The sequence below is a fragment of the Natator depressus genome, chromosome 9 (assembly GCF_965152275.1).
Source record: "Natator depressus isolate rNatDep1 chromosome 9, rNatDep2.hap1, whole genome shotgun sequence".
Classification (NCBI taxonomy): domain Eukaryota; kingdom Metazoa; phylum Chordata; order Testudines; family Cheloniidae; genus Natator; species Natator depressus.
Window position 1 is genome coordinate 88,581,815 of NC_134242.1, and position 11,602 is coordinate 88,593,416.

General features: G+C 43.1%; 1 protein-coding gene across 3 annotated transcripts; it reads right to left on the bottom strand.

Annotated features, from left to right (window-relative positions):
- Nucleotides 1-515: 515 nt before the first annotated feature.
- On the bottom strand, nt 516-11,370 carry PGRMC1 (progesterone receptor membrane component 1). Of its 3 annotated transcripts, none has more exons than XM_074962575.1 (4): nt 11,037-11,370; nt 7,729-7,884; nt 3,530-3,641; nt 516-2,030 (listed from the first exon to the last, which is right to left on the bottom strand). In XM_074962575.1, the coding sequence occupies exons 1-3, from the start codon at nt 11,341-11,343 to the stop codon at nt 3,538-3,540; spliced, it is 567 nt and encodes a 188-aa protein (XP_074818676.1). In that variant the 5' UTR covers nt 11,344-11,370; the 3' UTR covers nt 516-2,030; nt 3,530-3,537. The 3 variants fall into 3 exon arrangements, with proteins under 3 accessions (XP_074818676.1, XP_074818675.1, XP_074818674.1); XM_074962574.1 differs by having other exon boundaries at nt 516-2,033; XM_074962573.1 differs by having other exon boundaries at nt 516-3,641.
- Between the last annotated feature and the right edge of the window lie 232 nt (nt 11,371-11,602).

An 11,602-nucleotide genomic window follows, 5' to 3' on the forward strand; every position in this document is an offset into this window, starting at 1 on the left:
ACTGCAGTTAGTACTAACCTAGGTTGATTTAAGATTGTAGCATGGACATGCCCTTGGTTTATTAATAGCTTAGCAATGGCATAAGAAGCACATTAGATCACACAGAAGTGTAGCTTGTTGATCTTATTAAGCTCACTTGAAGGCATCCCAACCTTCAACTTTTATGTTTTTCTTGCTATCCACCATTAATGCTTACTTGAGCCTTTATTGCACAGTTGCAGATATACAACAGCAAAGCAGATTTTATAGCAGTGCTAGAGTATAATCTTGTCAACTGCACAGTCATTAATCAAATGTTCAGTTAAAATTAGTATGTTTCAAATCCCATCCAGAGGCATTCAATTTAGACTGGCTGAGGGTGAATATGGAGCATCCAAAGGGGAGACTGTATATTAAGCATTGTTCCTGTTCACATGACAGACTGGAAACAATATATAAACAAACACCTGAAATTCAGAATGCTAGGGACTAGAAAGTTGCATTTGGTCCCTTGAGATAAAATAAAGAAATACCACCACTATGTAAGAATTTTATTGTCTGCCTGTAAGAAGTAAAAGCACTTTTCTGATTTGAGGTAAAACCATTAGAAATAGTCTGCAAGGAGTATAAATGGCTTTAAAAAGCAACACAAAGCCCATAACTAGTTTTGCATTAGCCTAGCCCCTCCCTATGTGGTTCATATAATAATATTTTAGCAAGCTACCTGTGCAAACAACTGTATTCTTTGTTTTAATGCGTAGTGTTACAAAAAGACAAATGCCATCGAAGTGGTTCTCAGGGTATGGATTGAGAATAGTCATTCTGAACACACACTGTCTCAGGTACTTTTATACAGTGCACTAGTTGGTGTTTACAAAAGCTGCTGACCTCATGGAACACTTCCTATTTAAGAACAATTTTGCCTAGTTTACGGACTGTTTCCCTTTTTATTTGGTGTAAACAGCTATGCTCTGTCTGCTCCTCTGCCTAAATTTTCCTGTCTAAGTTTTATAAAACATTGGGCTGCTCTGGCAAATAGGGTCATTGGCAACAAAAGATTTTGCAAGAGGCTTGAGCTCCCATGGAGCTTGTTTTCATTCAAAAAAGTACACAGTAGCAGCAACACACATCAGGCTAACACACATCATGGGCACCATGAAGAAAACAGCTAAGAAACTACACAATACTTTGCCTTTCTATAGCACTTTCCACTGGAGGATCTCCAAGCACTTTACATGAAAGAACTGAGGCTCAATCCCCTGTGAAGTAGATATCCTTCTCCTTTTACCAATGGAGAAACTGGAGCACAGAGTTAAAGTGATTTGGCTAAGCCTACAGAGCAAGTCTGACTCTAGGCCTGTGCTTAAGCCCCCAGAGCACTATTAACCTTTCAGTGCAGGAATGTACCTATTGTAGATTTGTAATGTTGTCTTGAAAGTTTACTGCCTAAGTATAAAACCCACTTGCCCACCCTTTACCATGGTACTAAAGAGTTAAAACATTACTTTTGCTTAAAATATATTACATACATACTGCTGGCAAGTGGGCAAGAGTTCTTCATGGTCAGCCTATTGCAAAAATCACAAACTTTAAACCAGGCAAGGTAAAAAAAGAACCATTTAACAACAGTCAGCCCAAAAACAAAAAAGCGCCCTGAGGGGGAAAGTGCCTCTGATGAGGCAGTGGCCTAAGTGAATAGATAACTTGAAACATGTCCTGAAGGCCAGTGAACTCAGGGTCTGTTGGACTAAGAAGGGAAACAAGCTAAAAATCAAGGACCTACACTGACTTGCTTAATTGGATCCAACAGCAGCATCTGACAGAGTGGGAATGATGGAGAACTACAGAGCACGCCCAACATGCAAGCAAAAGTGTTTCAGCAAGGAATGCGTTCCATGAGGGATCAGTGGGCCATTAACTCCTCGAAATTTCCACTAACAAGCTGAAATATTTCTTCAGTATCCTAACAGCATGTTGACCCTCCTCACTGGGCAAAGGCATTCTCAATTCCCCCTTCTGGTATGCGACTTGGTTACTCAGTAAGGAAGAACCTGCTAAAAAGAAGCCTGGATGTGAGTTATAAGACAAAATAACACGCTAAATACAATTCTAGGGCCTGCTCTATCCTAGAAACTTGCTGGTATAGTAATATCAGTTAGGGGTGCCATGTTTTTTCAAATGACACTTCTATACCAGCAAAAGCACTAGTGTGGATGCAGCTGTATGGCAATAAAGTGCTTTTGCTGGTACTACTTATTTTGTTCTGGGAACTGGTATGATCCGTACCAGCTTTAGCACTCTCTTGCTGGGATAAGCTGTGTCTACGTTAGGTGGTTTGACAATAAAAACTATACCAACAAATCTTTTCTAGTGTAGACTAGGCCAAGGAATCAATAGCAGTCTCCCCCAACACTGTGCCACACACACCCCTTTCTGGTTTAATTTCATCTGGATTAAATTTTGGAATCAGTCCCTAGAATAGTTTTGCTAAGAAGAAAAGTGAACAAACAGTAGTCATAGCTGAGTCATGCCCCTCCCAAGGTGGGAGGTCCAATTTATAATCAATACCAAAACTTCTGTAACATTTCAGATATGCTTTAGAGGTAAACACAACAAAAATCATTAATCCAGTTACGTGGCTGTGAATAAACATGGAGTACGTCTTCGCTGTCACTGGGAGGTGTATTTCTGTACCAGGTAGACATATACATGGTGGCTTTGATCAAGATGGCATGCTAAAATAATGTGGCTGCCATGGCACAGACAGTGACTGAGGCTAGCTACTCAAATATACACCTAGGATCTTGGATGGGGTTGTACTCGGACAGCTAGCCTGAGCCACTGTGGCCATGCTGCTATTTTTAGCATGTCTACCCGAGCTGGGAATTAGCCTAGCCATTCATCAGTCCTTGAATAATGACATGAGTACCTAAAAATGATATAGCCTCTCTGAACAAAAAGAGGATTTTTTTTTTTTTAAAAAAGTATTCATGTTCAGTAATTCACTTATAAGCTTGTGGTAAATCTTTAAAATGTCGGTTTTATCTGCTATTAAAATTATTTATGTAGCACCATAGATACGTATGATGCTTTATGGACATGGTCCCTGCCCCATAGAGATTATAATCTAAAGCCCACATCCTGCAAGCTCTTCCATTGAGTTCAGTGTAGCATAACTACTACTATGTGTAAAGTTACTCTTATGCTTAAGTGTTCGCAGGATTGGGGCCTTAGCCATTAAATAAAAGCTTTTTTGATTTCAACCTACTCTGATGGAAGAAAAGCAGAAATAACTTTAGTACAAAGTCGCAGTTCACTTTTGCACTGTCCTGGTGCTTTTTATCCTACAGAACATTCAGGTCATGCAGTTTTTATGTAAGAAATTTAATCTTGTTTATGCTATTGGTAAATTTAGATTAAGAACGGTTTTAAAAACAATCCAATCACAGCAAGTCTGTACCTTTTCTAATTACTGTTGATGTTACAACTTATAAAACAGAACTGGAATGCTACAAATGGTCCCTTAAGATACAAAAATATTGTTCCTCACTGCATTCTCTAGTCTCTCTTTTGATCTTTAGCATCTTCTTTTTCTTCTTCATCTGAGTATATGGTGGGTTCCTCTCCTTCCTTCAGCAGTTTGCCAACGTAGTGATACTTAACTGTAAATTGAGAAAAAGCACAGAATACAGATCGTTCCTTTACCTTGTGCAACCTAATGTTTTCACTAAAACAGACAGTGGTTAACATAGCGTTAAAATTAAAATCAAGAACCACCAATTCTACCTTTGTTTTGCACACCGACAAAAGTGACTGACTTGCCAAACTATTCCTACCGTCGTAACAGGTGATATTTATGTGAGAAATGGGCAAAATAAATGCAAACAATACAATTCTTCTCCTATTGCCAAAACCAGGAGTGACAAAGTAAAGCCATCTGCGGATACTTTTGTTACCCACAACCTCAGGTCTCATGTTCAAAGGGAGCCAACTATCACAGTGAAGAAATGAAATCACCATTTTCGGTGTGAGTGGGAAAGAACAACATCCCCGTTCCCCCCCCCCCCCCCATTACACTTGCCTATGCCAGTTCTGGAAGCTGGCATCCTGAGAATGTCAAGAAAACCTTGAAACGTTTAGATTTTCAGAGATTCATGCTGTGAACAGGCACTGGGAAACAGGAAAAAAAATGTTCTTCCCACCGGCATTAGAGATGGCAGTATAGGAATTCTCCCACTGTGTACCCAGACAAGCCTTACTCCTGTTAAAATACTTCACAAGGAAATATTTAAATAGTAAGGCATATGCATAAGGAGGAAGGTTATGAATCAGAGCTCTCCTTATCTGATGCAAAGCCTTTTAGCAAGTGAAGGGAAATCTCTTACTATACTCTCTCCTATATTATAGTTTAAAATTATATGAATTTAAAGGCAAATATTTGCATAGTCTGCTAGAAGTTTGGGAACTACATTAACAACTGCAAAGTACTAACGCTTCACTCCTGGAAAGACCAATTTAAATGCTGGTTTTTGGTCACACATGGTAGTAAGAAAAGGAGGACTTTCGTGAGCTTATGCTCAAATAAATTTGTTAGTCTCTAAGGTGCCACAAGTCCTCCTTTTCTTTTTGCGGATACAGACTAACATGGCTGCTACTCTGAAACCTGACATATGGTAGTGTAATTCTGGTGTCTAGGACACACTTATCATAAAACCACCATTCAACGTGGCATGATTAACAGCTTTGTTCAAGACAGGATGAGTGTCAAAATAGCAGCTGTGTCTACATGAGGAGGTTTCCCAAAATAGCAAATTAGGAGCAAAAAAACCAACAACATTATCTGGGGAAAGCTTGGCTGTTCATGTTGGACACCAAATTAAAAACAAAACAAAAACCAACCACCTTTTAGTTCTCATTGCACAAAAAATACGTTGTTCCCAAAATATTGATTATTTGTGACTAGGGGAAGTGATACTGTGGAAAAATATCCTTGTCTACATTTGCTCCTACATTTTTTTTTTACTCCATTGAAAGGTTTTAACCTTAGAGGATTATTTCCTTTTCAACTATGTCTTTTAAAAGAACTTCATTACATTTAGGCACATTGAATAGATTATTTTCACATGTACTCTTTAGAAAGCTCCTTGACAGAAACACAATATACAACAGGAACATATGAAAGTTAACTTCACAAGTTGATCATGATGAAAATGTCTTGTCTACATCTGACTCCAGACTGACTGCTTAATGTAAAGTTTGTATAGGTTTCTGGTGTGAAGACCATGCTAGCAATGAGCATGTCAGAAACTGCAGCTGTGAAAGGACAGACAAGTCACACTTAATGTTGTCTGAATGTAGGTATCTTAAGACTTAAGGGTTATATGCCATATGCATTTGTAAGTATCTTACACCAATTTAATAGTGGAAACACTGAATTAGTTCAGGCTCTAGACTTTAAAATTCAGTATGATGTTTTTGTTTTAACACTAACCACCATGCAGCCAGACTCCTAGTAAACTTTAATGGTCATTATCTAGACCAAGTGTATATGGAATTTCCATTACATGTTTCTTACTGAAATGCTTGTTATATAAACAACACTTACAGTCTGTTTTATGTAAACGAAAAAAAACACCCACATAGCGCTTTCCTGGTCTAGAAACCCAGGTTAAGTGTTGTGCAGTTAATATTCTTCACCAGGAAGATATTACTGTAGCGGATCATTATATAATAATCAAACTCCTGGGTAGAAGAAGCTAGCTGAGCAGTTTCCAACCTACAAAGTACTGTTAAAAAAAAAAGAAAACCGGGACCACAGCGCAGCTAGAGCTGCTATATTTACACTGGAAGCCTTTAATACTAAGAGCTGCAAAACATAAGAATGGCCCTACTGGCTCAGGCCAAAGGTCCATCTAGCCCAGTCTCCTGTCTTCCGATAGTGGCCAATGCCAGGTGCCCCAGAGGGAACGAACAGAACAGGGAATCTCAAGTGACCCATTCCCTGTTGCTCATTCCCAGCTTCTGGCAAACAGAGGCTAGGGACACCAGCCCTGCCCATCCTGGCTAATAGCCATTGATGGACCTATCCTCCATGAATTTATCTAGTTCTTTTTTGAACCCTGTTATAGTCTTGACCGTCACAACATCCTGTGGCAAAGGTGGACTGTGCATTGTATGAAGAAATACTTCCTTTTGTTTTAAACCTGCTGCCAATTAATTTCATTTGGTGACCCCTAGTTCAAAACAGAAGAGTACTGCCCAGATTTTTTAGATCATTGTATATTTATATCCAAGCCTCAATAGACAAAAAAAAGGGATAACTGCTTTAAACTTATTTTGTTGGCAAAGTCTCCGGATGCGAGCAAAGGGCAGCCTGTCTCCCCTAATTCTGGGGCTGCCATTCCTGAATAATGCTGCATAGATAATTTGACATATACAGAATTTATTAATTTCACTCAGTATTCAAAGGCGCTTAAATGATTTTTCAAAATGCAAATTAGGCTTCTGAAAGTCACTTAGAAGCTTCTGCAAATTTTACTTCTCCAAACCTTGTTTTGTAAATGCTCAAATAAGAACAGGAGAAACAAGGAGTACCAAGTGGAAAACATCTAGTTTCCCCAGAAATAAGCTTCCTTAATTCTTCAGGATGTTAAAAATACAGAATGCTCCCATACAATGCCAACTAAGCTTAACTGCCTTATAGGAACACTCTCCATGTGCAACCAGGTTAATTACAAAGTTAAAAGCAGTTTCATTCCCTGCCATTTTTTTTTTTGGTAGTTTTACAGTCAGATTTTACTATTCGAAAAAGTGGTTTAATCTCTTCTCTTTCTCTGTAAAAAAATCAAAACCAAACAAAAACACCACCCAAATGGGGGAAACTGACATTTTTTTCTCTCTAATCTTTCAGTTTTAGAAAACTTAAGTGTTACAATAAAGCAGTTGTTCCCAAACTTTAAACAGCCTGCGAACCCCTCTCACTAAATTGTGAAATCTCATGAACCCCCTCCTAAAAAATGAGTATTTCCAGGGATTTAAGTTTAAATTTCCTCTGCACTCCGTGAGGCTCTTACTGCTGGACCCCATTGACCGCCCCGGTCAACTGAGCTCCACTGAGCTTAGGCTGCAGGTCCCGATGACCACTGGCCCCGCTCTCCCTGGGGTCTCGGGCTGCCAGCCCCATGCGGAGTGCTGGGGTTCGGGCTCCCGGCTCCCCCGCTGACGGGGGCAGGACTCGGGCTGCCAGCCCCAACTGCCTGGCCCTGCTCTCCCTGGGGCTCAGGCTGCCAGCCCTGCAACTGGGTCCCACCTGCTGCCTCCAATGCCCGGGGTCCTCTGGCCGCCATGAGTGACATTTTTCTGGCGAACCCCCTGTAACGTTCCGTGAACCCCAGTTTGGGAACCACTGCAATAAAGGGTACCATATTTTCAGATAGAAGTTTGTTTGCAGCGTTGGTTCCAGGATATTAGAGAGACAAGATGGATGAGGTAATATCTTCTATTGGATCAACTTCTGTTGGTGAGAGACAATCTTTTGAGTTTATACAGTTCTTCTTCAGGTGTGGGTCAGACCTGAAGAAGGCGGCCTTTTTGTAAGCTTAGGTCTTTCCCCATCAGAAGTTGGTGTAAACAACGATATTAACCTCACCCACCTTGTCTCTTAGACACGTGATGTACCGTATTGAATGTCTTCCACTATTATACACAGAAGCTAGCTACTTCACAGAGAGTGGATTTGAAATTGCTTACACATGAACTGTGATTCCCAGTCTCTCAGGGTCTCTTGCTGCGTAGCATTGAGATCAGACAGGTCATCATATTCATCCTTCAGAGCCTCCTTATCCAGACAGAATGTGGCAAGACCTCTGGATGCATCCCTTCCAGCAAAAATTCCATATGGGCCCTCTTTAAAATAAAAAATGTCGGGGTAATTACAACATTGCTGTTTCTTTGAGGACCACGTACCAAGAACCAGATGACAGGCTGATCCCCTGACTTGAATCCTATGTTGAAATCCCCAAATAAGATTTGTATTGTAAAATTTGCCCTATTTTGTAATATTGAGCCAGATATTTTCCAGTACATACACACCCAAACCCCCCAAAAACTAAAACAAGAAACACTACAAGAAAACAGAATCACTAAAGAAGATACTGAGCATGCTGGGACATCAGGAAGAAGAGACAAGTGCTGGTTTGTGGAGGGCATGCAAAAGGGATCTATGCACAAGATGACAAGAAGCAAATGGCTTTCTTGGAGCAAGCCCGAGACATATGTGTGGCACCTGTAAAGAGAGCAAACAGGAGTCAGTTACGTGGGAAGAGGAAAGGAGAAAGGATTCAGAAGTCTGAGGAGATGGAGTGCAAGGCAAGCGTATGGCTTTCTGACAAATCCTTCTGGCTTAGAGAGTTGACCCATGGAAGAAGAAGGACCTGAAAGGTGATTAGTTGGCTTGAGATATGGAGGAGAATCTTAACAGGACCCTACTCCAAGGATAGCAATCAGGCTGGAAGCAGGTGCTTAGTAAATATAAAATTTACACAAAATGCATGTAATGCATAATGATCCCAAGGGACTGATGTGTACATGTCACAGTGTCTCAGAAGTATCTTATCACGAGGGACTGCTGGTACACTTCATCAATCATTAATTTATTTGCAATAGTAAGCAGAATGTTTTATCAGTACAGAAGTAACAGAAAATTTAAGATAGCACATGTTCCAATGATTCAGCTCTCTTAGGAGGCATTAATGTAACACCAAAATCTGGTTACTTTAGTGCCCACCTGCACTGGGGGGAAGAAACCTTTTCAGATTTCAATAAATGGAATCACTTTCCTTTTCATACAAGCAGAGACCCAATTTCATGATTACATTAATAAATTAGACATGGTACACAGCCTCTCATGTTCTCAGATATAACTCACGAGTAGGTTTTTTAAAGCTCTCTGCTGATAGAGAACCACACATTCAAATCGATCATGTATATTACCTTACTGTTCTAGAACTTAAAACCCTACTCCTCTTTACACACACACACACACCCCGCCCCCAAGTGCCTATGGGGCATGGATCATCTTTGCATGTGTTTGAACAGCACAAGTGGGGCTGTGATTTTGATTGGGAACAAGTATCATAAAAATAACTGTGTTACTATATTATAAATATTAAATAATAGAACTGTTTCCATCAAAAAGGGAATGTAATGATGAAATCAACAAAAGATTTCATGTGCTGCGACCCATGGCATTACAGAGGAAGGTGCCAGGTGAGTTGCATGAAGTAAACAAAACTGCCTGCCCCATCAGTATAATCATTAAAGCAGGGGTTCTCAAACTGGGGGTCGAGACCCTCTCAGGGGGTCACAAGGTTATTACATGAGGGGAGGGGTCGTGAGCTGTCAGCCTCCAACCCCAATCCCGCTTGCCTCCAGCATTTATAATGGTGTTAAATATATTAAAAGTGTTTTTAATTTATGGGGGGGGGGTTGCACTCAGAGGCATGCTATGTGAAAGGGGTCACCAGTATAAAAGTTTGAGAACCGCTGATTTAAAGAGTACTATAAATGTGCATGGAGCTTGACACACACAAAAAAAAAAAGTGAAAGAAGTAGATATACTTTGAGTGTACACAACTAAAATACTTGGTTCTGTAACCCTAATGATACAAGTAAACCCTTACTCACAGGAGAAGCCCTGGTTATGCCAATTAGTTTAGGTGACTAAGAGTTGCAGGACTGGCTCCCAACTTCATGACCACATTATGAATTATTATTATTACTTAGTTGTAGTTGTTGTGGCGATTCTTCAACAAAAAAAACTTCAAAAACAGACTCCAACGAGAGACTGCTGAATTGGAATTAATTTGCAAACTGGATACAATTAACTTAGGCTTGAATAAAGATTGGGAGTGGATGGGTCATTACACAAAGTAAAACTATTTCCCCATGTTTATTCCCCCCCCCCACTGTTCTTGTAAAGTGCTGGAAATGGCCCACCTTGATTATCACTACAAAAGGTTCCCCCCCGGCCCCCACTGGTAATAGCTCACCTTTCCTGATCACTCTCGTTACAGCATGTATGGTAACACCCACTGTTTCATGTTCTCTGTGTATATAAAATCTCCCCACTCTATTTTCCACTGTATGCATCCGATGAAGTGAGCTGTAGCTCATGAAAGCTTATGCTTTAATAAATTTGTTAGTCTCTAAGGTGCCACAAGTCCTCCTTTTCTTTTTCGTTGTAGTGGTATCACCTCCAATTAGGCATAAGTTCACCAACTTTAAAGACAACACATATTGCAAAGTCCTGGGGTGGGGTACTTTCCCCCTTAGAGACCACCACTGCCTTTTACTTTGGCCCGTGCCCCCCACCAACTTCCCTCACATTGGTAGTTTTGCCTTGTTACCTAGGGGTCTCCTGTGCTCTGGACAGAGGCACTGAGTGTTGTGTAACCTACTACACTCACGGAGGTTACAGAGTAAGGCAGTGATTTGAGTTGTGTTCAATCAGGCCCTGGGAGTTGCCTGAGGGGCTGGGCTTCTAAACTGCAGACAGAGCACACAAGGGCCTCTCCCCCCCACAATTAAGTGCCCGCAGTATAATCCTCTCCACAGACTGGATCCCAGTTACACAGGGAAACAAGCAAGCAAGCAGCAGATGGAGGGAGAAAGGGTTGGGGATTTCTGCTAGGTAGATGGGAACATATTGAGAGAGTCAGAGCCCAAGGCCTCTCCCCCACACTCCTCCCCAGAGCCTCTCCTCACCCTCACTGCACCTCCACCACTACATCTCAGCACCTCCCCCGGTCCCCACTGCACCCCTCTCCCCCACACTATACCCCAGTACCTCCCCCTCATCCCTACCACACCCCCTCATCGCCGCCGCACGCAGCACCTCCCCCCACAGCTCCCCAGAGCCTCTCCTCACCCCCACCTCCCCTGGTCCCCACTGCACCCCAACTCGTCCCCACACTGCACCCCTCTCCCACAATACCCCCCCGGTCCCCACACTGCACCCCAGCTCCCGGTCCCCAGAGCCAGCCGCCCCCCGCACGCACCGGGCCCGTAGAACTTGCGGGCGCGGCTCACGTCGAAGACCTTGCCGCTGATGGCCATGAGAATGCGCGGGTCCTGCACCCCGTCGTAGGGCCGCAGCTGCGCCAGGGTGAAGTCGCGGCGCCGGAGCTTGGGCGGCGGCGGCGGCTCGGCGTCGTCGGGCTGGCGCGGGGCCCGCTCGCCCCGCAGGATCTGGTAGAGCAGGAAGAGGCAGAGGCCCAGCAGGCTCAGGTTGAGCGGCGAGCTCAGGATCTCCAGCAGCAGGCCGCCGCCGCCCTCCGCCGCCGCCGACTCGTCCTCCTGGGCCATGGGCTCGGCTGGTTCCGCGGCTCGCCGGGCTGCCTCTGAGCGGCCAGCGGGGACGGGGAGGAGCAGCCAGCAGGGGCCGCCCCTCGCCAGGGAGGAGGGACCTGGGGCTTCCCGCCCAGGCGGCTCGGAGCGCAGGCAGGCCCGAGGCCGCCCCTGCCCCGCCAAGCCTGGGCTCGAGTCATAACAGCCGAGCTTTGGCCTGGCTTTACCGGGACCGTCCTGAGTGGTTGCGGGGGGGCTTTGTCTTGTATAGGCGCCT